Consider the following 27,443-nt stretch of genomic DNA (forward strand, 5'->3'; position numbering starts at 1 on the left):
AGTTCGAGGCCACTCTGGTCTATCTACAAAATGAGTTCCAGGACATCCAGGGCTGTTACACAAGAGAAACCTTGTCTCAAAAAACCAAAACAAACAAAACAAAAACCAACTGGAGCAAAATAGATGGTTTAGCAGTTTAGTACTTTTCTGAAGGACCTTGGTTCAGTTTTCAGCACAGGCATATATATGCAAGCCAAATTACCCATACATATAACATAAAATATAAAGTGAGAAAAAATTCATGCTAAGCCTTGTATAGTGCTGCATGCCTTTAATCCCACTACTTTGGAGGTAGGAGGATAATGAGTTGGAGTCTAGCCTGAGCTACATAGATACCGTCCTCACCCCCCTAAAAAAAAAAAAAAAAAAAAAAAAAACTTATACTAAACTCTATTTCAGATTATTTTCTTTCAGTGGTCCTATAAATAAAACTAGTTGCTGAATATTGACCCAAAGTTTTTACAACTTCTACAAGTTTATGCAAAGCTATTGTGATAGTTACCACACAAAAGTCATCATTATTTTAGTTTTAAATTACATTTATTTTGTACATGTGTGTTTGATTCTTTGAACATGTAAAGGTGGAAAGAGAGAACGGATTCCACCAAGTTGTCCTTTGAGCTCTACATGTATTTTGTGGCCCCTCCACCTTCATTCCACAAAAATAAAAATTGTAAGTAGGGCTGAGCATCAGGGTTCATGTCTTTAATCCCAACAGGGAGACAGCGATAGATCTCTGTAGGTTCAAGCACAGCTGGTCATTTCTAGGGCACAGAGAGACCCTGCCTCAAAAACTAAATGAATAAGCTTTATTTTGAAATATAGAGTTACAATAAACACCTGACTCAGCTTGCCTAGTGTACATACCTTTCAAAATCAGAATGTTAGCATATTGGACAGCACTACTGGAGGAACTTAAGACATATTTGGGATTTCTGTACTTTTCCCTAGAATGTTGTTTTCTGTCACAGATTATCATTGTTGCACTTAGCTATCAATGCTTCTTCCATCCCTGTGATCCTGTGACTTTTCTATTTTTCATGATTTTTTATTTGTGGAGGAGAATACTGGTTAAATATTTTGTAGGATATCCCATATTTTAGATTTGTCTGATGTTTTCTTTGTTTTTTAAAGGTTTATTTGTTTGTTTATATGAGTACTTTGTCTGTTTATATGCCTGCAGACATACCTTCAGATGCCAGAAGAGGGCATCAGTTTCACTGTAGATGGTCGTAAGTCACCGTGTGGTTGTTTGGAGCTGAACTCAGGACCTCTAGGAGAGCAGAACAACCAATGCTGTTAATGCTGAGCCAGCTTTCCAGTCCCCATTGATGTTTTTATGCAGTGGAACCCTATGGAATTGAGATGCCTCCTGCATCCTGTTGTAGTTCATGATAATCTGCATGACTCACCAGTCATGATCAGTTAGATGAAGTTCATTGTTCTTTACTAAAATTAAACCTGTGGTCCATGATGCTTTCAGTAAGTGTTATTTAATGTAGATTTTTTTTTAATTTTGTAAGTGACTTTCCTGTTTATCCAGTCAAATTTAGATGGAAGACACTGGGGATTTGTAGGGCCTGACTGGTGGAGGTTAGAGCTGGCTTGTAATACAGACTCCAGACAGTCACTATCTACAGGCTTAAACACCACTAGGATCTTAATGTTGGAATAGTCCTCTTGATAGGATTGGTTTCTCTTTAAAAAAGCATTTTAAGTTGGGCATGGTGGCTCACACTTTTAGATCCCAGCACTCCAGAGGCCGAGGCAGGTCTTGACTTTGAGGCCAGTTTGGTCTCCATAGTGAGTTCCAGGGCAGTCAGGGTTATGGAGAGAGACCTTATTTAAAACAAACAAAACAGCCACAACAACAACAGATCAAGGTTACTCTTGTAATAAGTCACTTATTTATTTATTTTACTTTATGTGGGTGTAGACATGTGTGTGCCACAGTACATGTGTAAGGTCAGAGAACAACTTCTGGGAGTCATTTCTTTTACCAGATATGTCCCAAGAATTGAAGTCAATTGAAGGGAAAAGTTAAATAAAGTGCCTTTACCTGCTGACCCACTCACTAGCCTGAGACTTTTTTTTTTTTTTTTTTTTAAATCAGGGCCAGATCCTTGTCTCCAGCTGCATTTGGAGATGGTACTTTGTTTCATACTTCTGCACACTTCAACTTTTGTTGCTTTCTCAGTGGTCTCAAGTCTATATCTTGGCTTTTGTGATATTTGTGGTTAACTTTGAAACCTCAAATTTGTTTTCAGATAGAACTAAAGTACCATTTATTGTATGACCTTTGCCTTGAGTCACATACAAATGTGAGGGCTGTTTGAGGCTTTTAATTTAAAAAAAAATATATATTTCTAAAGACAATTTTGCTAAGTAGAGCAGGTTAACTTAGACTCACTATTGTAGTCTAAGCTGGTTGTGATCATAAGACCCTCCTTCCTCAGCTTCTGAGTTCAGGTAACACCATGTCCAACTTAAATGTTTGTTTTCGGATCTGATCTTTCTATTTTTCCATGTTGGCTTAAACTCACAGTGGTGCTGCCTCAACTTTTCAGTAGCTGGAATTACAGGCACACTTCACTGTGTCAGCCTTTTTGTAGTTTTGAACTAAGACTGGAATTTTTTCAGGTACAGAATTTGGAAGACAAGAGTGTCAGAAAATTCAGGGCTTTGGTTTGTTTTTCCCCATTCTACAGCATTGTTTCTCAACCTTCCTACTGCTGTGACCCTTTCATGTGCTTATGTTGTGGTGACCCCAACCATAAAATAATTTCTATTGCTATGTCATTTTGCTAGTTATAAATTGTAATGTAAATATTTGATATGCAGAATATCTGATATTCCACCCCTGGGAAAGGGTCATTTGACCCTCAAAAGGCTTATGACTCACAGGTTGAAAACCGTTGGACTACAGTCTCCTTTGCATACAGCATCAGTAGATGGTAGGGAGGTAGAAATTAGGGGTTGGGATGATAGCACAGTCAGAAAGTACCTGCCACTTTACCATGAGGACTTTATAGTTCTAGTCCCTTGCACCCATGTAAAACACCAGGTAATCATCTGTGACACCAGTGCTGCTGGGAGGTTGGAGATGGACCCTGTAGCTTGTTTGGTCAGCCAGCCCAGCCAGTTGTTGACCTCCAGGTTTAGAGAAAAAGTTTCAAAAATGCTGTTGAAAAGTGATTGAGGAAGACACTGGATGACAGCCCCTGGCACACATGTCTTCTCCACATGCATACACATGTACACACAACACACACAGAGGTAGGGTGGATAAGAAGATAAGATAGAACAGCATTGCAAGTAATGGGGAGGACTTTGAGGAAAGGATGACGTTATCTTCTGGATACTGATAATTGGGGTCTTCACCAACAGTGGCTGACAGGCAGAGGGCCAGAGGATTTTCTGGCCTGTTGGAACCTGTGGTTAGGTACTCCAGAATTAGCTTTAAGAATGTGGGATTCCAGGCGGTCCTTTTCTTCCTGTTTCTGGTAACAAAAATTCTAAATTGGTAGAGGTGTGAGTGCCATGCTTGTATAGAAAGAGCTACAGATGTTCCTATACATGTTGAGAATGTTTTGAAATTCTCCTCTGGACTTAGCCATGCATAGTGACGAAAAGACTGTTTTGCTTGGTCATTATTGATTTCATCAGTAAGAAACTCTTTATCCAGAATGTATAGCTATAAAGAGGAGCCCAGTAGGAAGATGGTAGGGCTAAAAACTGAGCTCTTGATTCTGCTGAAGGGGATTCCTGTCCAGTGGCCTTTACTCACTTGGTTGAATAGTATTTTGGGGACTAGTTTTATTATTACTCTATTTCAACCACAGAATAACTTCTAAGTAAAAACAAAAGTTTGACTTAATCCAGCATTTTCCTTTTAGAGTATTTCAAATATAATAGTCACATTACTATGGTTGTACATTCATACATGGGAAATACTGGGTAAACAGTATCTTTAGGGCTCTGGAACTTTCTGACAGGCCATGTTTAGCTCCCTTGGACCTTGTTTAGCTCCCTTGGCCCTTGCTTGGAGAGATGCTGTTGATGGTAATGGATAAGCCATGCCTTCTGAGATAGACTTGTAGGATAGTAGGAGGGGGGAGGGCACAGTGAGTGAATGTGAGTGAATAGTCAGTCTAACTTCTTCTATAGCAGTGACATGTCTGGAGGAGATGAGAGACCTTAGCTTGCCAGATCATAGACTGTCTTGGAGGGCTATGGTTGAATAAAGCTGGAACACTAGAACACTAGGGGATTGCACGCCTCTCTCTCTCTCTCTCTCTCTCTCTCTCTCTCTCTCTCTCTTTCTCTCTCTCTCTCTCTCTCTGTGTGTGTGTGTGTGTGTGTTTTCTCTCACCCCCCCACACACTTTGAAGCCCCTGGAGGAAGGTTCTTTCTGCATAACAAATATTAATATGAGTTCATCTAAGCATTTGACTTGGAGTCCTGGAGGCCAAAGTTGCTCTAGTAAGGAGCTGGGGCTAAAGCTGGAGGCTGATTACAAAGTGCCAGAGACAGAGTTCTATTCTGGAAGGGAAGTACTCTGCCTGCAAGCCCTGAAACATTCTGATTCTTAGACTAGATTTTGAGAAAAAACATTTGTTGAATGAATTTAATTCTTAAGGAAAGATTCATGTTTAAGTAGTGTATAATATGATTTCAGATTAGAAACACAATTATTCTTGGTTTTCAACTTTAATGTTTTAATTTTAGCAAAGCAAAAGCAAGAACCTATTATTACTGTTTTCTGGTTTGCACTTAGAAAAGCTTCTAAATAGATATTTGTTCTAAATTTTACCCAAGGTTTTGGCAATAAAATGTAATTTTTGTAAAAGTTTATTTTATGTGTATGACTGTCACCATGTGTGTATGTGTACCACATGTATGCCTGGTGCCTACAGAGGCCAGAAGAGGGTTTTGGATTCCCTGGAACTGATGTAACAGATAATTATGAGCCACCATGTCCATATTGGGAACTGAATGTGGGTTCTGTGCAAGAGTAAGTGCTCTTAATCACTGATTTCTCCAGGCCTGGAAATGGAATTTTAAGTCCATAGGTTGGATTATCTTGCTATTTATTTTATTTTTTTAAGATTTATTTACTATCGCTGTATTCAGCCACACCAGTACAGCACATCAGATCCCAGTACAGATGACTGTGAGCCACCATGTGGTTGCTGGGAATTGAACTCAGGACCTCTGGAAGAGCAGTTGGTGCTCTTAACCATTGAGCCATCTCTTCAACCCTAACATGCTATTTCTAAAACAATTATCATAGTTGCTGATTTCTTCCTGTTCTGTACACAAATCTGCATTCTGAAGGTTTCTTCCTGTTCTGTACACAAATCTGCATTCTGAAGGTACTAGTTCAATTATCTGTTCTTTAGCAAATAACCTTAGTGTTAAATTACTCATTCCAAAAGAAATTAACGAACAAACGAATGAATGAATGAACTGGAAGTCCAAAAGGCTTTGGGGACCTCATGTTGTCTCATTAATAAGGTTCTTCAGAAACTCATGTCTGTTCCCCACCAAGACCTTCTGCCCACATCTTCTTTCTAGAGCCTGTTCTAGTTGATGTTCCTGCTGCTCCAGAACACTCTTTGTCTTTTAAGGTTAAGAGATGTTGTCTAGGTTAAGAGTAGCAGTCTGTCCTTTTATCAGAAATCATTGCTTTTAACTCATTGGTAAATTGTTGTGTACCGGATGGTGTTTTGTCTTACTTTCTCCTAAAGTTGCACATGAATTAAAAAAAAAAAATTCTTAGATTGGCTGTATAATTGATGTACTTTCTTTCCTTCTTTTGAAAAAGGGCTTTACTGTGTAACTGTTGGCTTGACTGGAACTTTGTATTAGACCAGGATGGTCTTGAACTCAGAGATCTACCTGCCTTTGCCTCCTGAGTGCTGGGATTTGTTGGGGGTCCACGAGTTGCCCCACAAACACCAATCTCAGTCAGAGATGATTTATTGAACACACACCTAAAGACTGACCAAATAGGGCAGTCATTGAAAGCTTCCATCTAGACATTTCACAGGGCCAGTTTATAAAGGCCAAAGCCATAAAACCACAAAGAGCTCGTATATAGGTGCAGGAAGTGCTGCCCAGTGGCCAGCCCTGACTCAAGCCATTTTAGACATAACAGTTCATATTGACCTTTAATTTGATGGGTCCTATGTGAAGCTTATAGCAGTGAAATTTCTTAAGATTAATGAACCTCAGTATGTAACAGGGTATGTGGTCAGCATGACCCTATTCTGAGTTGAGTTATTTTTATGTGTCAGTGACTGGCACACATATTACTGCAACAATATGAAGTAGCTGACAGGCTTGAAACAAAATGGCTACAGCTATGCTAGGGGAGTAGTCCTCAACAGGACTGTCCTCACCTGATCTTTTTTTTTTTTTTTTTAAATAACTAAGAACCATCTTGTTCAGGAACATCACTACCCAAGCCTCTATCCTTGGGTAGACCAGTCTGCCCCATGCAAGGTTAACTTGCTACCAGATATTTAGGGACTATGAGGTGCTTTAAAAATGTATGGTTCTGGGCTGGAGAGATGGCTCTGTGGTTAAGAGCACTGACTGCTCTTCCAGAGGTCCTGAGTTCAAATCCCAGCAACCACATGGTGGCTCACAACCATCTGTAATGGGATCTGATATCCTCTTCTGGTGTGTCTGAGGACAGCTACACTGTACTCATATACATTAAATAAATAAATCCTTAAAAAAATGTATGGTTCTACATTTAGCAAAAATTAGCCTCTATGTACCTAGAAATTAGTCTCGGGGAGTTAGTGAAGCTACAGTCTAGCTCTAGAAGACTCAAGATACCTGATGTGTGACTTAGAGAAGGCAGAGAAAAACCACCAGTCATTGTTTTCTTGTGCCTTCATATTTGTATCATAGTGTATTTTCTGGTCTACACCTCAGAGATCCGCCTGCCTCTGCTTCCTAATTGCTGGGATTAAATGTATGTGCCAACATGCCTAGATGAAGCTTCCATTCTTAATTGCAAAAGTGAGTGACTACGAATTGGGTATAGATATATGTTGGAAAGGCTAGTGGCTAGTCTGTGAATATAGGGAGAGAATGTGGTTTGTTTTTGTTTCTTTTGCTTTTTACAATAGGGTTTCTCTGTAGCTCTGGCTGTCTTGGAACTCACTCTGTAGACCAGGCTAGCCTCAAAGTCACAGAGATTTCACTTGCCTCTGTCTCCTTAGTGCTGGGATTAAAGGCATGCACAACCACCACTTGGCTGAGGATGTGGTTCTGGAAATAACAAGGTAGGACAGGCATAGGTTTATTTATTTTTATATGTATAAATATTTTCTCTGCATGCATATATGCACACTATGTGTATATCTGTTGGATATCCTAGAACTGGGGTTAGAGGTCTTTGAGAGCCACAATATGGAAGCAGGGGATCAAACTAGGATCCTCTGGAAGAGCAAGCAGCTAGTAATCTTAACTGCTGAGCCATCTCTCTAGCCTTGAGGCAGAGGTGTTTTTTGTTTGTTTGCTTTTGACAAGATCTTGTTGTAAAGCCTTGGCTGGCCTGGAACCCTTTCCATAGACTAGGCTAGCCCCTGGTTCATCTTTCCCTGCCTCTGGAATGCTGAGATTAGTCAGAGATTTTTTTTTTATTGTTTGTCTTTGAAATGTAATTTTTCTCAGGCTGATTTGCTCAAACTGCTAGTGATACTTACTGTTAAGTGCTTGGGGGCATATGTGTGCCAGTACACCTCGCTTTGGTAAATGAGGTATTCTGACTTCCAGAGAGAAGAGAAATAAACTGGCTCTTTGTTGCTTTAGATTTCTCCAGAAGCTTAAATTTCAGAATCTGTTGAGTAACCAGAAACATTAGTTTACCATAGTTTTGGGTTTTTATATCAGCAGCAAAGTTGATGGAGTTGTACCTCAAGGGTATGACTCACCTCCATACCCAAATTAGCCAGGCTCTCTGGCTGTGGGGCCTCTTCAAGAAACGGGTTAGAAGAGACAGCAGGGTCCCCTTGGCATATGGCCCTCTGGGCATATAGAGTGTGGTAACAGTCTGAGAGAGCTATGTATGAAGCTTAATTACCCACCTAAAAATGATATAAGATAATGCTCTTTCTAATAACAGCTGTAGTACAATAAACGTGTAGACTTTACACTTGAGGGCTTTTTTCTCAGGCATTCCATTTTGTAGCTGGTACTTTAAAATGTGACATTACAACTATCATTACCCTTTACTACAGAAGTAAAGTCAGTCATTAAACCATAGTGATGGTTGCATATTATGATGAATTGAGGGGAGGTACAACCATATTGACCTTGTAAACATCACCAAGGAGAGGCCATGAGAGGAATTTGGCTGGTGCACTGTAGCTAAGATAGGAAGAAATAGCAGATTTCCAGGAAAGCATTAGGTTGCCAGTAGATGATTGGCCTGGGCTCATCAGGAGCCCAGGATTGGTGCATGAACATGTGGGCCTCGATAGTAGTTAGACTGGTATCAGGATGTGCTTGGGTTCTTATGGTGATGAGTCTCATTGTTACCTCTTTAGGATTCTAGAGGATGCTTACCCCAGAAGGGATCTTAGGGTGTTGAGGTCCCTGTCTAGTACCCAGGGACTCTGGAGTGCCTATGGTAGTAACCATGCCTAGACTGCTAAGCTGAGAGCTGCCTTCCAAGCCTTTACACTGGCAGGTCCTTTGTGAGAAGACAGAGAGCTTTGAGCCTTTGCATTTTTGATTATATGGTCAGATGTCACCATCCTAGTAAGAGCATCTGTTATTTTAAAAAAAAAAGTGTTTAGTGTTTTTCCTGCATGGTATGTATGCACACTACATGCATATCTGGTGCAAATGGATTTTAGATGAAGGCATTGGATTGCTTGGTACTGGAGTTACAGATGGGTATGAACCAAATCCCAGGTCCTCTGCAAGAGCAATAAGCACTCTTTTTTTTTTTTTTTTTTTTTTTTTTTTTTTTTAATGCACATGAGTACACTGTCGCTGCCTTCAGACACACCAGAAGCGGGCATCAGATCTCGTTACAGATGGTTGTGAGCCACCATGTGGTTGCTGGGAATTGAACTCAGGACCTCTGGAAGAGCAGTCAGAGTGCTCTTAGCCTCTGAACCATCTATCTCTCCAGCCCCAATAAGTACTCTTTTAACTGTCGAACCATATCTCTATTCCCTAATAAGACATTTTTTGATTGAAAAGGTACTGTTCCCATTGAAATAGTACTGTCATTCTGTGTAGCTTCTTTGTTGGTGATGTGTTTTTTTTCTTTGTTTGTTTTGTCTTTTGTTTGTTGTTCTATCAAAGTGCTGCAGCAATACAGAACAGACACCAGGCACTTAGCAGGCGGAGTTGTTTTAAAGTGTTTTGGGTCTTTGGTGGTTGAAATTAGAGTATTGCACTAGACTCTGCAGTCTTACATGTGTTTGTGCTAGGAAGCAGGATGTGAGGCCGTTAGCTGCTGTCATTACTTCAGAAACCTAGTGTCCATTTATCACTACCACTTTGGTGTTGATTTCAAAATGGTTTTCTTTTTGATATGTAGAGACTGCTTGTTAGATTTCAAACTTTAGAATGAAGTAAAACTTTTTAAAAGAGCAACTTCACCCTTCTTGGGTTCCTTTTACTTTGTCCAAACATTTTGCCCAAAAATGGTCTAGCCTCATAGTAGCCAGGTCTACCCTGGTTCTTCCTGAACTCTCTTGGGTGGCCACCGAACTAAGACTGGGTGGCTCTAAACAAAGAGAACATGCCTGTCTGGCCCCAGGAGCCTTAATTTACATTCTTGGAGAAACTGATGTACAAAATGAATGAATATTTGTTTGTGAAGTCATAAGAGCCTGGGGGAATGTGGCATGCTTGGAGAAGTCACTCTTTGCTCTGTGCTGTTTGTAGCAGGGTATGCTAAAGATCCTGGTTCTTAAGTTTTCTGGGGCTGTGATATGCTGTGAGCTGTGTAAACAATGCAGTGCCTTCTATGAGAGGTGTGCCCAAGGGGGAAGGCAGCAGAATCCTGGGGTTCTTATGTTAGAAGTAGATGGTGGTATTTACTAAAGGTGCTGCACTGTGGTGTGCTTCCAAGCAGAGTGCCATTTCTCTGTTCTTCTAGGGCCAGCTATTGTAATTCTGCATTTCATTAATATGTACTTGCCTGAGCCTCCTATTCTTGTCTATAAAACTGATGCCAGGTTGGATTAGCTCAGGATTTAGAGCATTTTGTACTTGCCCATGACATGCTGATGGTTTTAGACATGTGTCAGTAGCAGAGACATCTAGTTTGTGTTGTTTTGTACTGAAGTGCTAAGTACAAAGAAAAGCTTATTTTTACTTTTGAGGATCTCTATCTATCTATCTATCTATCTATCTATCTATCTATCTATCTATCTATCTATCTATCTATTAATCTATTTATCTATCTTTGAGGCATTGTTTTATGTTTTACTATGTCTCCCTGACTGGCTTGGAAATTGCTGTGTAGACCAGGCTGGCCTTGAACTCACACAGAAATATGCCTTGCCTGACTCTTTTCTCCTACGTAGCTTTAAACTTAAAATAAATACATAAATAAATAAAAATTTAAAGAAATCAGCAGCTGGAGAGATGGCTCAGTGGTTAAGAGGCTCATTGGCTGCTCTTCCAGAGGACCTAGATTTTGTTCTTTGAGCCCACGTCTTTGCTCACAGCACACAGTCTGTAATTCCAGTACTAGGGGATCTGACACCTTGTTCTGATCTCCATGGCACTGCATGCTTGTGGTACATAAGCACATATGCAAGCAATCCATATACATAAAAACAATTTTAAAATGATCATTTTATGTATATGGATGGTTTTTCTGCATATGTCTGTATACCATGTGGAGGCCAGAAGAGAGTGTCAGATCCCTTGGAACTGAAGGTATAAACTGTTGTAAACTATCAAATTGAACCAAGGTCCTCTGAATAAGCAGCCCATCGTAAGGGCTGTCAGGTGCAGGACCACATCTAAAGGTCAGTCCTTCAAGAAGAACCTATGCTACTAACAGCACAAGTTCTATCTGAGAAATTCTGGCAAATACTCTTTCCCAGAGGCTCTCAAGTAGGGTAAAACCTGTTAAGGACTAGATTTGGTATTCTCACATATGGAAGAAAGTAGTAATGGCAGTCAGGGGACAGAGGCAGTGACCTCATTAAACAGTCTAGAAAGAAGAGGGCAGACACCCTTGCAACAAAGATAGACTAAGAACAGATCCTGTAAGAACCTACTCTGGTCTCCTCGGGAGCTTGAAACTGTGTAGCCACCCCTCAGAGTAGAAAAAGTACACGCCTCAGGGATAGGGATGCCAGATGCAGAGAGGAAAAGCATTGGTTCACTAACTCAGGCTGAGGTGGTACCACAAAGGATGAAACATACTTGGCAAAGATACCAGAAGCCCAAATGTCCAGACAGGAGCTATCCAAGCAGCTGGTTTGTCATCTCCTCCTCACCTCCAGCAATTTATTCAGCAGGACACCCAGGCTTGTGCCTGAGAAAGTGCTACTACCTAGGTACCATTCTTTACTTTCTGGTCCAGCTTCTCTTGGCCTCTTGGCATAAATTTGGCTGGACCTCTGCTTGACAGTGCTGTTTCCAAATGCCAGTCTTTGTGGCATTTTACTTTCTCTGAAATTATGCTTAGTATTTCTCTGATGTAAGATTGTATTTATTACTGATGAAGTGAACTGTTAGCACAAAACTGCAAAGAAAGAAACACCTAAGAATTTGTATCTAGCTGCCATTAAAAACACCCTGTTTTTTGTTTTATGGTACAGCAAGTCACTGCAGAATACAAATGAGACAAGTCAAAAACCTAAAGAAAAGGAGTCTGCCTGAGCCTACTTATAGTCTATATACTTCTCAGAGCCTATCATAAGAAGGATTTCAACCCAAATATTTCTTAGTTGTGATTACAAGACACTTAATGTTGATTCCTTTCCTTTAAGATGCCTGGCAGTATTATTCAAGCCTAAAATAAAATTCCATTGAAAAGTTCAAAGTGGGGGATCTAAGTTTCACTCTTGACACTCCCCCTAATAAACACTACCAGTAGTAACAAATGCACATTTCCTGTTCTTCAGATCTTAGCTCTCATGCACCTCCTAACCTCTCATATACGTGCTTAGGTAAACTGGGTATTTTCTGTGGCACTTTCTGTCTCGTGTGGATGGGTGTTGCAAAAGAAGTTGGCAGGGTTTGTGCCCAGTAATGTTCTGCCTTTTTCTGAGTCTACTCTGCCTGGTGTTTGGAGTCTGCTGGGGTAGGTTGTGATCTGTCAAATGAGCCCTGTGTTTTCTAGTGAGCCCTACTCTGGCCAGCAGCTGCCATAAGAACCACTCTTTTAGGCAGATGCTTGGACAAGGGGGTCAGTAGAACCCAGTTCAGGTACAGACTCATCTTGGAACATAATGCTCTTCTCTGAGCTTCTATTCTAAAGGCTTTTATTGTAATCATGGAAAACAGATGGTAAAAAAAAAAAAAAGGTTCTCGAGGCACATGCTTAAAAACCATAGACCCATGTATCAGCTTCCAGTGGTTTGTCTTCCAGTGGGCAGTCAGAAAGCATGAGCTGAAGATAGCATTTCTTAGTAAATGTTCCTGAGGGTGGTATAAGAATTTATTGTTTGTATTCCCCAAAGGGTGTTTGATATCAAGGTCTTCTATTCCGAAACAACCAGTTTAATGGGGGACCATCAGGCCTATTTCTTCTGTGACCTCTTGTCTTCTTTCCAGAAGAATGCCTGCAGCCTTTGTGCAGTCATTGTGGCAGGCCTTTGAAACTCCTCTTGTTTTTGAATGACGCTTAGCACCTTGTAGAGCTTGGGTCCCAACGACTATGAAGGGACAGTGTTGCCCCCTATTGGGGCTATCATGTGGATTGGGGTGCAACTCAGTGGTAAAGTGCATGCCTAGCATGTGTGAGGCCCTGGGTTTGGTCTCAAGAAGCTTATTTGGCTTCTTTCCTGGATTTGTTGGTTCAAGAAGTATGTTGGTGTGTAGTTAGGTCTTCAAGATCCTGAGTCAGCTTGTCACAACCTATTTCTTAAGATTTTATATTTTGAGTTAGGTGTGATGGTGCACAGCTTTAATCTGAGCATTTAGGAAGCATAGACAGGTGGATTTCTGAATTTGATGCCAGCTTGGTCTATATAGAGAGTTCTAAGGCAGCTAGGGCTACACACACTGTCTTCCCAAGAGGGAGGGGGAAGTAGAAGGATGAGGGAAGGGAGAGAAGAGGTAGAGGGAGGAGAGGTAGAGAGAGGAGAGGAGAAATAGAGAGGAGAGGAGAAATAGAGAGGAGAGGTAGAGAGAGAGAGAGGTAGAGGTGGGGGGGGGGAGAATGAGAATGAGAATGAATTGTGTCTTGGCTAAGTGGTGGTTCATATCTATAACCCGCAGTGGGATCAGGAGTTCAAACCACCCTGGCCTACATAAAATCCAATTTCAAAATAACACCAAAAGTTTGTGTCTGAAATTTTCCATACCACAGTGACTTTGCTTTTTTGCTCTTTTGCTACACAGGGTTTCTCTGTGTAGCTTTTGGTGTCCTGGAACTCACTGTAGACTAGGCTGTTCTCACAGAGATCTGCCGCCTCCGCCTCCCAAGTGCTGGGATTAAAGGCATGAGCCACCACTGCCTGGTGCACACTGACCTTTTGAGACAGACTCTCATGTAGCCCTGGCTGGTCTAGAATTTGCTATATAGACCAGGCTGATCTCAGACTCATAGAAACTTGTCTCTGTTTCCCCAGGTGCTGGGATTAGAGGTATATATCACTATAACTGACTAAGTCTAGCTTCTTGAGCCTGTGGGAGTTCATCACAGAAAACCACTTGCCTCCTTTTTTACCAGCACAAACCCTGAAACCATTAGGCTTAAGTTTATTTAATTTGGTTTTTGATGTTGTTCTATTAAAATGTGATGTAAGCAATATTCTGTAATCCAATGCCAGGTATCCAATGTCACCCTCACCCTCATCACTTTCTTCTATAGAGCCTACTATTTTTATTCAATTAGTTCTGCCTTATACATATATTTTACTGCTTGTGCGAGCACATGTAAGTGTTTATGTGTTTTGTGCCATCTATGGGTATACATGAGGTGGTAAGAGGGCAGCCTCAAGTGTCAGTAGTCATTTCTCACCTTGGTAGAGACAGTTTCATTGTCGGCTGCTGTGCTACATACTTAAGGCTAGCTGGTCTAAGGGTTTCTGGAGAATTCTGTCTCTACTTCCTATTTTGCTATAGAAATATTGAGATTACAGACAATGTTATATATATATGTTTTTAACCTGGCTTCCAAGAATCTAAAGTCATATAATCAGGCTTGAACAGCTCAAGGTTTTGCCCATTAAGCCTTGTCCCTTGTCTAACAGGTTTTGTATGTGGAAAATATTTGGCTAGTATTGATGTGTTCCTTTTTATCCAACTTTCTAAGTTCTATATTCGATGAAGATTTCACTGAGACTTTGAACAATGTTCAGCACACAAGAAAGTGAAAACTTAATTTTCTGCTGAGATTCCTAGATCCTTATTATAGTCAGGTGATCATATTTCATTAGTAATGTGTTTGGTTAGCTCCTTCATATTTTTACACTTTGCTTGGCATGATGATGGATTCAACAAACCCCCCTGAAAGAAAAAGCTCTTTCCTCCTGCCACAGAGCAGGTACAGGATTGCTGATGGTAGCTGCTTAGCGAGGAGTATGATGCTGCTACCCTGGCCTTTCAGGGAGGCTGCTCTCAGGAGCACACACTGCACTGTGGGTAGGCAAGGCATCCTCCCGTGTTAACATCTGCTCTCCCTTCTCCACCTCCGTACTCATCATGTTTAGGTCACAAGATGTTCTGTCTAGATTTGTTAAACATTTTGCAATCTCAAGATGAGCATCTTCTTTAACTCTTCTAGGTGACTGAGCTTTCCTTTGCTCGCTCTTGGCTACTGTGTGCACACCTGTCCTACTGTGTTTCCAGAGCCTTGGCTGCTTTATGGTTCTGTGTTTCTGTCTTTGTTTATCTAGAAAGCAATCATCCTTGTCTGTCCTAATTAAATCATACACAGACATACTGCTACGTTTACATAAATTAATTAGCCCAAGCCCACATTTTTTTGTTTGTCTTAATTGGATTTAGATTCTATGCTTACAAATCAAGTAATTTACTGACTGAGCTATATTTCCTCGTTATTATAGTTAGGATAGTGCCACCACTATGAGGACATGCCAAAGGCAGAACTGAAGAGAAAGCATTTATGGATGTGGGTACCATGTTTGCATACTGCCAGTTTAGCTCTGAACACGTATTTCCTTTCTCAGTGACTCTTTCCTGACTCCTTCTTTGATTTAGGATCTTGCTATGTAGCCTAAGCTGGCTCAGAAGCCATGATTTTCTACACGCTAGGGTTTCAGGTGTGCACTACCACACCTAGCTTATGCTTCCAACTCTGTGTTTCTTCTCATATTTCATATTCTGTCTCATTGACAGTTCTATAATCATTTTGTTGATAGTTGCCAAATTGCTTTCCAAAAACATTTTAACACCAGTTTTGGGTGCTAGCCATAATTGTACAAGTATTCTTGCTTTAGCATAAGTCTTGCCAGCATTGGGTGTCTGTATAAAGTAAACATTCTCCAGAATTACAAATGTACAATATTATATCTGCTTTCCTTAGCCTGGCTTTGGGGAGTGGTTGGAGTAGTGCTAAGAGAGATGTGAGAATAAATATGAGCAAGGGAGAGGGAGTGAAGGGCTTTGGCTCCAGTGGACGCACAGAGTCAGATATACTGGCCTGCCTTCAGCAGTATCATAAAATGCTTGTACTTGGTTCATCTGCTCAGGACAATAGAGCTATTTGACTCTTACCTCTTTCCTCTGTGTCTGCAGTATGACGCTGTGCCCATTCAGTCCAGTGTGGTGCTATGTTCCTGCCCATCCCCATCAATGGTGAGGTCCCAGACTGAGCCCAGCTCATCCCCTGGCATTTCTAGTGGTGGTAGCAGGCAGGGATCCACCATGGACGGCACCACAGCTGAAGCCCGGCCAAGCACCAACCCCTTGCAGCAGCACCCTGCCCAGCTGCCACCACAACCTCGCAAGAAACGCCCTGAAGACTTCAAGTTTGGGAAAATTCTTGGCGAAGGCTCTTTTTCGACAGTGAGTATGTGCCTCTGCTGCTGTTGCTTGTTGAGCACGGGTTCTCTTGGGATCATTGACTACTGAGAACACCCGACTAGGCATTGTTCTCCCTATTCCCCTGTGGGTTGTTTCCTGCTATGAATGCCACTAGAGTCTTGGAGGGAGTGCACCTGAAGAAAGCATAGCTAAACTAGATTTTGTCTCTTTCGGTCCATACTGGGGTTCCCTATACTAAGGTGGCTGAGGCAGAGGAGTTTGAACAGGGAAGTTTCAAGGCCTACTTGGCAACATATTAAATGCCTGTCTCAAAAACAAATAAACAAAAGCATTTTTTGATTTATGCTCTATATCTTCCTGTCTTAATGGACAGACCATAGGAATCCAAAAGTTCTTTAGACTGAAAGTTAGTATCAGAGTTAGTATATCTTTGGAGACATTAGGTAACATTAAATGAGATTACCCCCCCACCCCCACCCCATGTGCCCTGCCCCTCCTTTTCCCCTTTTGACCTGTTTTTGTTTGTTTGATTCAGCACCTAAAACTATGAAGGTAAGTATTTGTTGGGGAGTTGGCCTTCAGATTTTTTGTTCTAACTACCAGGCCAGGTGGGTATTGCTGCAGAGTGGCCCAGGCATGGGTCACTCACAGTTCAAAACATTCTCCAATGAAGCAGATTTCTGTGTTCCAACTCTACTCTGAAATAGGCACTCCAGGGTAATTCCAGAGGCTCATAACTTTCAGAGAGTTCCTAAAAAGCCAGTTTTTATTCTCTTCTTGTCCTTTTTTATTTTACAATTTATTTTATGCATGTGAGTACACTGTAGCTGTCTTCAGACACATCAGAAAAGGGCATCAGATCCCATTACAGATGGTTGCGAGCCACCATGTGGTTGCTGGGAATTAAACTCAGGACCTCTGGAAGAGCAGTCAGTGTTCTTAACCCCTAAGCCATTTCTCTACCTCTTTAGACTTTTTTAAAAAAAGATTTATTTAGTCTTTTTTAGTTTTTTATTTTAGTTTTTTGAAACAGAGTCTCACTACCTAGCCCTAACTAGCCCAAAGCTTTTATATAGCTTAAGTTGGCCTTGAATTCACAGAGATCTACCTGCTTCTGCCTTCTCAGTACATTCATTAAAGATGGGCACCACCATGACTGGCCGAAATTTTTTACTTATTCTTTTTTATATTCATGAAAGATTCTAAAAAACAAAACATAAAATATAGCTTACTTACATTCCTAACATCTCATCTTAAATTGACTTTATTGGCTCTCATACTGTAAGGTTAAGTCTTAATTAGCAACTCTCGTGAAGTATCTTAGAGGGATGTGGCCTTATGAAAAAAGCTTCCAACCGTGAAGATCACTCACCACGCCTTAGAGAAAGAGAACTGCTTGAAACTCGTAGGTGTTGCACTCAGCTAGAGATGATATTCTAGTGAAGTTTTTTTTTTTTTTCTTTCTCAGTTTACTGCTTTATATTTATCTTCACAGGGCTGTAAATTAGGCACCACTCTTCCTGTGGGCACAGTCATCCTTACTCAGTGCCATTTTGAACTCATGCCATGAGGCACCTGGGAAAGAAAGCACTGCAAGCTGGAGGCTCCTTCCTGGCTCTTTAGAATCTGTAGCTCTGGATCTCACATTAGGTGTTACAGTGATTCATCTGTCTGTTCTTGAAATAGTGAAAACTTATATTGGATTCCCAGGGGAGGAACAAAGGACACACAGTTACCAGATTGAGCAGGATATTCACTTGGCAGAACCTGAAACTAGTGCTATAGAGCAGACAGGCTCCCAAGTTCTCTGTCACATCCAAGATAGTAGTGACATCACCCTGGTGACATGAAGCAACATGTCCCATGCAGTTCTTTAGAAGCCTCTGTTCTGTGGGAAACCTGCTTAGGAAATGCTAAGTTTAGAAATCTGGTCGCAAGCTGGGCATGATGGCACAAGCCTTTAGTCCTGGCACTTTAGTCAGGAGGCTAAAACAGGTGGGTCTCTGAGTTCAAGGCCACTCTGGTCTACGTAGTGAGGCCTAGCCCAGCCAAGGATACATAGTAAGATCCTATCTTAAAATAAAAACAAAAAAAAAACAAGCCAAAAACAACCCCCCCTTCCAGTAAACCATGGTGCTTTCTGACTGCTCCTTTCCTTTCAATAAATAGGAAAACATGCACACATCTTATGAAGGAATGTGAGCACACACACACATACACACACACACACACACACACACACACACACACACACACACACACAATCTCCATCCTGGGGGAGTGCACTGCTCCAGCCTGCCCCCTTTACCCTCATGACTAGAAGTCAGTGTATACAGTATGTTCCTTCAGAAAGTTTTTTGAGTTCTTTCTATTTAAATACATTCAGTCCTACCTTGTTCCTGGTTGTGTGGGTATCTCAGTGCTTTTCTAGGATTGTTTCTAGGGAACCCTGTCACAGGATGTAACTTACAATTAGAATCCAGGTGACCCTGGCCTGTGGCTTTCTAAATTTTTTTCCAGGCCTAGTGGAGTTTCATCTGCACTTTGGTTATCAGTCTATCATTTTGCAAGTGTCTTAAAAAAAAAAAAAACACATCCATTTATATTTATTGATCATGTTGGGGAAAAGCTTTTTTAAAACAAAGCTGCCCCTTGTAGGCTCTGGTTAAACCTTGGGCCTGTCAGCTATTTTCAGTCTGGAACCTCAGATGTGCACAGGGTTTGCTAGTACTCTGTCCCTGAAATGGGTGGCACAGGCAGAGATGTGCTCTGTATGGAGATCATTCTGTGAAGATGGTTTGTTCTGTGCCGTTTTACCTCTTGGTACACAATAGAGTCATAACTGTGTTCATGCTGTCAAGTGAGATGTATGATAGCAAACGATGAGAAGCCTAAATCAGGGGCAGCTTTTTATTAGGATCTATATTAAAAAGACATATTCTTTTTTAAATTTTCTTTCTTTCTGTTTTGTTTTTTAGGAAAGAGTTTTTCTGTATAGCCCTGGCTATTCTGGATCTTGATCTGTAGACCAGGCTGGCCCCAAACTTAGAGATCCTTCTGTCTCTGCCTCCTTAGTGCTGAGAGTAAAGGTGTGTGCTGTCACTGCCTGACTGAAAAGGCATATTCTTGAAGTTTTTCTGAAGAAATATCTAGTATCTACTTGTGGCTATATTAGGACATGTCAGCCAACCAAATTCTTTGTTTGTTTGTTTGTCATAGAGGGTGTTGAGAGACAGAGTGTCATTGTGTAACCCCCCAGGGGTGCTTGGAGCTTGGACTCCTCCTGCCTCTCTCTGGCTCCCAAGTGTTAAGATCATAGATGTGCACTACCATGCCTATTGGTTCTTACATTTATACTTTGTACTATGAGAACTTTTGGTAGCTGGCTGACTATGAACTTCTGAAAACAATAACACAAGCACTGTTTACCGTTTCATGTTTGCTATCGTGTTGCTGTTAGCCATTAGAACATGCTAACATAAGCAATGGCTTTCTGCCGTTCGTTAGTACAGAATTCAGTGTAGCTTTAAATGTAACTTCAAATCTTGTGTATAGGCTGGGCAGCTTGTGCAGGTGACAATGACTTATCAGACTGATCTCATTATTACATATTTTTTCTCTCCAAATTAGGTCGTTCTGGCCCGAGAACTGGCCACTTCCAGAGAATATGCTAGTAAGTACTAACTCCAGTGAGCTGTGTGTCTAGGATTCAGGGGAGTGCCACTTTTATGCATTTGGCAGCCTGGGTAGTGGCAGGACCTGATGCTGAGTTTAGAATCTATGACAGGATTAGTCTTCAGACCTTCTAACCTTGGGTGGGTGGTTTTGGGACAACTTCAGTTTGTGCCAGTTACCTCTATAAATTTACTGGGGTTTGTTGTTGTTTGTTTACATTTTTCTAATGTTAGTAAACTCACTTCTCTCTTACCCTAAGTTAAAATTCTGGAGAAACGTCATATTATAAAAGAAAACAAAGTCCCGTATGTAACTAGAGAGAGAGATGTGATGTCACGCCTGGATCACCCCTTCTTTGTGAAACTTTACTTTACATTTCAGGACGACGAAAAGCTGTGTATCCTTTGCATGGTCAGTGCAAACCGTGGTCTGAAATCCACCTTGTGTTTTAGATTAGTGGATACATTGTTTGTTCCTTGAAAGGAAAGGTCACAGCACAGACCCCTGTGGGCACTGATAGCCTTGGAGGCAATAGACAGTACCAGCACATTGCTGAGACTCACCAACATGCCCACAGTGTTGAGGTGTTAGTTGATAAATGTTGTACTTAATGGTCTGGTATTGTTTTAGCTGTGGTTGCTGGATGTTGACTCCAATGTTTCTTCATTCCTCCAGCAAATGTACTGTCTGGAGTGTCTGGTGGGTATTATTGACTCCTTATTTTAAAAAGTTGAGGGCCTGAGAGGAAAAAATTATTATGGGCCTCTTTAGGCTTTTGGAATTGGCATTAACATCTCTATACCCTCTTCTATCCCGAGTTACTGAATTTTGTCAGAAGGACAACTTGACTGGGTGTTGAAATTTAGGAGTAACTTACAAGAGTCTAGAGTACAATCCTCTTGAAGCTTTATGGTTGCTGGGCTGGCTCAGCCCTTCCAGCTCCTCAGCTGTTCAACCTCCTCTCCAGCAGGTTCACTTTTCGTGTATGTTCATCATCATGTCCACATTCCTCTTTCTTCTCCTCCTTTTTATTTGCTTATTTATTGTCCTTTCCTCCCACCCCCCAAGGTTTCAGCCTTGGCTGTTCTGGAACTCACTATGTAGACCAGATTGGTCTCTGAGTCTCAAGTGCTGAGATTAAAGGCATACACCAACATTCCTACCATCTTCTTTCACTTTTAGTGACAACTCTGACTTCTGCTAGATGCTTTGTTCCATCCATTCTCCCATTTCAAATTGCTTATTTACAGGGAGATAAGCAAAATGCTGATAAGGGAGGGCTCTTCCTTCTTTGTGGGATTGGTTATACTTTGGGAGAGCTTGTGCACAGACTATTAAAAACTATGTCACAATGTCCAGATAACAGGATGAATTGGGAGGACAGGTGTGGGTGTCTGGAGTGTGAATCTTTGAGCCTGTAAATATATGAAGGCAGAAGCATGTGGGGCCCACAGTGAGCCACAAGTCCTCGAGGAGTTGTGAAGTCCTGATCCAGTTTTGTTTTTTTCTCCTAGTGTGGAGGAATATGGGGTTTGCTCTGACTCTGGTGGCTTGTGGTCCAGACTTGGAGAAAGCAAAATTAGGTGTCTTCTGAAGGTTTTTTTTGCCTTCAGAGCCTAGTCTACACTGTCATCTGTTATTGAACCCAGAGAGACTGGCCAGTGGCTAGATGGGAATAAGTTTTCATATGATGTATGTGGTGTTAAAGGTCTGAGTGGGTCCATTCTGAGGAGGCGATAGACAGATATGAGTTGTTACCCACTTGACCCAGAAGAAGCCTATGGGATCATGGAGACTCAGGCCACAGATCACATAGGTTCTGATGAGGGCCTGCCCAGTTTCCAGGCTGGCAGTCTAGTATGTGGCCTATGCCTGATCAGAGGATTATTAGCCCACGAGCAAGTTATTGAAAGTTGGACAGGCAGTTTCTTGAGGGCAAAGTTCATGACAGAGACAAGGCAGCAGAGACAGACCAAGTGGGCTTTTTCCAGAGGGCCTGCTTAGAGAGTACTGTGGAAGGTCCAGTAGGTTCCAGGAGAACAGATGTATTGATGGTGATGGACTTTTGAGCAAGTGGAGCTTGCTGGTCCCAGTATCCCTGTTACACTACTTCTGCTGTCATGGTTCACTCCAGCACCTATCAGTAGTGTCTTTATATTTTATTACTTGTCTCTCTGAACCTGTGTTGATTCCTCTTTTATGTCCCCTATGCATGAAAGTACCCCCCCTTTTTTTTACCCATGAAATCTGTAGTTATAAGATGGAGGTCCAGGCCTAAACTTTCTTTTAATTAAATTATTTTATTTATTTATATTTCAAATGTTGCTCCCCTTCTGGTCTGCCTCCCTGAGTTTTTTAACCCACTCTTAAACTTTATAATTATAAGCCCTTTATAACTTTTGACCCAGAATTGTTCCTGTCTAAAGGCCTAAACTTTTCGCCAGTGTTCAGAACAGTGTTTTTCATTGGCCTTGAAGCTCTGTTATTAGTCAGCTTTGTGTCATTGCTACAAAATGCCTAGGGCATCTAGCTCTTCGAAGGAAAGAGACTTGTCCAGATGGGATGCCTGGTGCATGGTGTAGCCCTGTAAATAGTGGATAGTTGACCATGTGTGAAGAAAGGATCACATTTCACGCCAGGAAGTATAGCCAGGAGTAGGTGAGCTTAGGTTTGCTTCTTTCATGGCAATCTTCTTTGGGGACTTTGCAATGACCAGTGAGTCTCAGGAACTCAGTGACCCACAGACATGTAAGTAAACCCTGCTTCTTAAAGTTCTCACCACCTCACACTTCTACTACCTGGAAACCAGGTCTTCTAGTCCCATGCATCCTTGAGACACCCAGATTTCATCACGACAGAATGAATAACCAAGACAGAATCAGTCACAAATGCTTGACTTCATCCTCTGTCTGGGACACAGTGGTAGGATCATAGTTCAGAAGCCAGACCAGAGTGTTCTTGCTATTTTATTTCCAAATGGGACTGGCCATGTTAGTTCAGGTGGAAAGAACTCTAGGTCTTTGTCTAATGACACAGACTGTTCTTGGTCTAAGACCCAGAGGGTCACAATGGCTTTCTTCCTTGCCATGAGAGTGAGATCCAGTGACCTCTGCCTCACTCACTGATTATCCTTATTATGCATTGTATTATGAAAGAAAAATGAAACTTTTGCATAAAGAAATGTTCAGATATGAGATGGCACTGCCCTTCATTTAGCCATAATTTCAAGTGGAGGAGAAGGACTACTAGTTCTTGTGTATTCACAGATGTATCATACAGAGACTTGAGGGTTCTCTATCAGATATACTCTGGGGCCCTGGAAAAGTGAGTCCAGAGGTTAGGTCAAGCGTAAGGTTTCCCTATCTTGGGCATAGTCTGACTTCACCAGAGCCTAAACAGCAGGGAAACCTTCCTTTTCACACACTGATGAAGATCAAGAGATTTCAGACTCAGCTGCTTTCCACCTTATTATCTTTGAGTTCCCACCAGTCTGCACCTGCTTGTCCTTGTGATGCCTCATTTATAGCATAGAGTCAGGACCATTGCTTCTTACCAGAGGACTGGGTTCTGGTTCTGGTTCTGTCCATTGTTTTCTTTGTAAACTTGAGTCAATTGCTTAATCTCAACCAGGCTCCTCCAGTTGCACATATTGGGCTCTTAGGCTCCCTGGCTCTGTTAAGGCCCCTGTTAAGGCTTGCTCTTCCAGGAGCTCACCTAGTCTGTGACATCTTTTTCTGTCCTGGAGAACTGACTATGACCAAGGGAGTGGAGGATGTTCTTAGGCTGCACATTACATTGATGAGGTTTATAAGAACATTCTAGAATGGGAAAGGATATGACTGCAGAGAATCATCAGCCTGGGAAATTATTCCAGGCACTTACTATATTTAAGAGCTACAACTTGCCTCTGCTTTCCTTCTTTGCTGAGATCCATAGGTGGTGTTCTCACAGGAATCAGGAACCAGTGAAGGGTCAGAGCAAAACCATGAAGCTGGAAAGAGTAAGAAGTTACCCCTGTTCTCTTGACTCTATGACCAAGAGTGTGGCCTTATATCTGGGCTCCTAACTAGTGAGGACCTGCTGTCAGCCTCTGTTAGGCCAGAACTGGTGGCCCCCTGGCATGTCTTAATGTTTCTGCTGCCATAATAAAATGCCATGACCATGAACAACTTGGGGAGGAAAGGGTTTATTTCAGCTTAGAGTTCCACATCACAGTCCTTCACTGAGGAATGTTAGGACAGTACATCAGGGCAGAAACCTCAAGACAGGAGCTTTTGCAGAGGCTGTGGAGGAGTGATGTTTACTATCTTGCTCCTCATGGCTTGCTCAGCCTGTACACCCCAGGATTACTTTCCTAGGGATGGCACCACCCATAATGGGCTAGGCCTTCCCATATCAATCATTAATTCAGAAAATGCACTAGAGACTTGCCTACAGGCAAATCTTAAGAAGGTAATCTTTCAATTGAGAGTTTATCTCTTCCCAGATGACTTGTGTCAAGCTTACACAAACTAGCCAGGACAAGGCATCAGCTTTCCTTTTGAAGGAGCAGACAGATGTAGCTGGGCCTAAGACCCTTTCTGTTCTCCATAGTACAAGTTTCAGGTCTCTGTGAGACTTTGTGTTAGTTGAGAGGCATAGATTGTCAGAGATAGCCCTGCCAGGGGCATCTTTACCAGTACAGCTTTGGTTGTAGTCCTGTCTCTTCTGGGCTTGTTTCCTTACCCAGAGCTTCAGGCTCTCTCCTTGGTTGTTGATAGCAGCACCTTGGCAGAGACAAAAGCCAGAAAAGAACAAGAAGTCCACTTTGGCTTCTTGTAGGAATTTCAAGCTTGGCCTCATTATTACTACTTAGTTTAGTCAGCATTTGTGCCCCTGTGGCTCAGGCTGCCAGAGAGGTGTTGAACCTGGAGATTTCCAGTAAGAAACACAGATGTTTACTGCTTTGGAGAAAAGTGGTCATTTGGAGCAGTTTTTTTTGTCAGTCCTCTTGAAAGAAGGAAAGCATGAGCAGAACACATGGTAGCATGGAGGTATCGGGAGTGGTGATTTCTCACCTCCCCAGCAGGTGTTTCTCAAGTAGATAAGTGAATTGTTACAAAGCATGACATTTTTATGTCTAGAAGGGCGAAGGGCTGTTAGCCCAGCCTATGGAATACAGCAGGCTCAAGCAAGGCTTACAGTGGTGGCAGTCATTCAGGATTCTGTTAGGACCCTGTCTTCAGAACTGTGTTCTGCACTTTAAAGCCTTCCACGTGTTGGTGCCTTGGCCCTGGTCTATTGACCCAATAGCCATCTAGAGGCTTCCTTTCATAGGCCACAGTGGCCTCTGGGGACCATTCATCTAGAAGGGCACCTGAGCTTGAAAGGTGCTGTCCGTGTTTTTTTCAGGGATTGTGTCTGGAAATTCTGTGCTGGCACCTGGTCTTGGAGCTGGGGCCTAGATTTAACTCCAAAAAAGGCAACTTATCTTGGAGCACAGGTACCTTTAGTTTGCATTTGATGAAAACAAAGTTCTTATTGAACTTTTAAAGGTTAATTTTTAGAAAAATATTTTTTCATTCTTCCTTAACCACAAAATATTCAGATTTTGGCCTCAGTTACGCCAAAAATGGAGAGCTACTTAAATACATCCGCAAAATTGGTTCATTTGATGAGACCTGTACCCGGTTTTACACGGCTGAGATTGTGTCTGCTTTAGAGTACTTGCATGGCAAGGGCATCATTCACAGGTAATGGGCACTGCCCCCAGTGGTTTGTATAGTACTGTTCCTGGGGTGATTAGGGCCAGTGGCTCTGATGAGTACAAGTAATCCACACCACTCCTCTGGGGTTGGCATTGGCTGGCCTTATACAGTTGTGATGTAGGTATTTTCAGATGATGGCTCAATGAGAAAGCTGTAAACATACTAGAAGTAAAAGGACCTTGCACTTTGAAAGTTCATGTCTAAATCATCAGTTCAACTTGGGTGGTGTGTCTTCCTGTGACACTAGCAGCTCAGATGTTTGGTGCTTTTTATTTTTGTCAGTTGCAACTTTTGTATCTATTTAATAATTCTAGCCACATTTTTTTTTTGATAAAAGGCAAATTAGAACTGTGCTTTGTGAACTAAGAAAATAAGTTCAATGATATGTTGCTAAAAGTGGTAGATGAAGCAGTCAAAGTTGGCCATTGGAAGCCAGATCTGTTAAGTTTGTAACAACACCTGTTTTATAAAGATAAAGTGATATCAGTTATAAAGTGATATTGAGGTACCTATATCCTGTGCTGCTGTGCTGTTGATACTTGTTTGATATGAACTTTGGGCTTGTGTTCTTGGATTTTAGTCTTGTAAAGGTAAATTCACTTTATTTTGTTTCAATTAAAATGTTGAGCATGTGATAATACTGCTACTTTTAAACATTTCATCTCAAAGGTAAAATTCTTTTACAGAGACCTTAAACCAGAAAACATTTTGTTAAATGAAGACATGCATATTCAGATCACAGATTTTGGAACAGCGAAAGTATTATCCCCAGAGAGCAAACAAGGTATGTTTGTTTGATTTTTTTTTCCCCCCTTTCTCTTAACAGAGCCTTTTTCTGAACTTAAGGCTGAGAGCAACTTTGAACATGTTGCATTGTATAGTCATTATCACTAATACAGAGATTCCTTTTATTCAGTTTGTGAACTCTAGTAGTAGGAGAAGGACCAAAGAAAGCTCTGCTAGTTCTTGCTCCATAGAACATCATGTTAGGTCACTTGTAAACTAGGGGTAGAGTTGGTGGCGCACGCATGTGTGTGTGTGTGTGTGTGTGTGTGTGTGTGGCAGGTGTGTCTTATGGAACACATCCTGGATTCCATTGCCTTCCTCTCACCTATCCTTCTGTCGCTCCATCTGATATGTACAGCTGCCTATGATGGCCCAGGCAGCCTCAGGAAAGTTCTAGGAAAATTTTACCTGTTGATATTCACCAACATTCCAAGACCTGTTCAGAGTTAGCATATAGCATTAGATCACCTTCTAATGCCTTTACTATCAGGGGAAGTACTATTGGGAATCTTTTGGTCCAGAAAAGTAGGATGGCTTGTCACTCACCTTCTTACTAACTGCCCATCTGGAGGTATAGAAAAGGGAATAATTAGACACCTCAAGACTGTGCCATAGCATTGAGTAGAAACAGTAACCTACTGATGATGCTTCTGGGGGGGAGGGGCGGGAAGGAAAGCTGGAAAGTTAATAATGTCCTTGATTCTAAGATGCATTCAATTCTTCAGAGCTGCCTGGCCTTTTTGTCTATACTTGGGGTCTCAATATGAGAGAAAAAGACCAAATCAATTAAGGAAGGTACTGTGGGATATGATTGGCCACAGGCTTGGAGCAGTTAGTGGAAGGAAGAGTTGATAAAAACTTAGCAGTTGTACTTTTATGGCTTTGGCTGCTTTTTGGAAAAGGGCATGAAAGAGATTTCTGGCCTATCTTCACATATAGCAAGCCAGTAAGGGGGAGCCAGAGATGATTGCTGCTGGGGCTAAATAGAGGTCCAGGTAATGAAACAGTTTTTGTTCTCATGGTGCTGTAGGAGGTGGCCTGCTGTCGTTTCTTCATGCT

At 41.6% G+C, this 27,443-nt stretch overlaps 1 protein-coding gene across 1 annotated transcript in view; it reads left to right on the forward strand.

Annotated features, from left to right (window-relative positions):
- PDPK1 (3-phosphoinositide dependent protein kinase 1) overlaps positions 1–27,443 on the forward strand; it is a 61,832-nt gene that overhangs the window by 11,544 nt on the left and 22,845 nt on the right. The window contains exons 2-6 of the mRNA XM_080942270.1: positions 15,928–16,197; positions 19,807–19,849; positions 20,111–20,248; positions 25,439–25,583; positions 26,285–26,382. Coding sequence (XP_080798396.1) covers positions 15,928–16,197; positions 19,807–19,849; positions 20,111–20,248; positions 25,439–25,583; positions 26,285–26,382 — 694 coding nt within the window. The remainder of the gene's footprint in view (positions 1–15,927; positions 16,198–19,806; positions 19,850–20,110; positions 20,249–25,438; positions 25,584–26,284; positions 26,383–27,443) is intronic.

This window comes from Micromys minutus (assembly GCF_963924665.1).
Source record: "Micromys minutus genome assembly, chromosome: 31".
Lineage (NCBI taxonomy): Eukaryota > Metazoa > Chordata > Mammalia > Rodentia > Muridae > Micromys > Micromys minutus.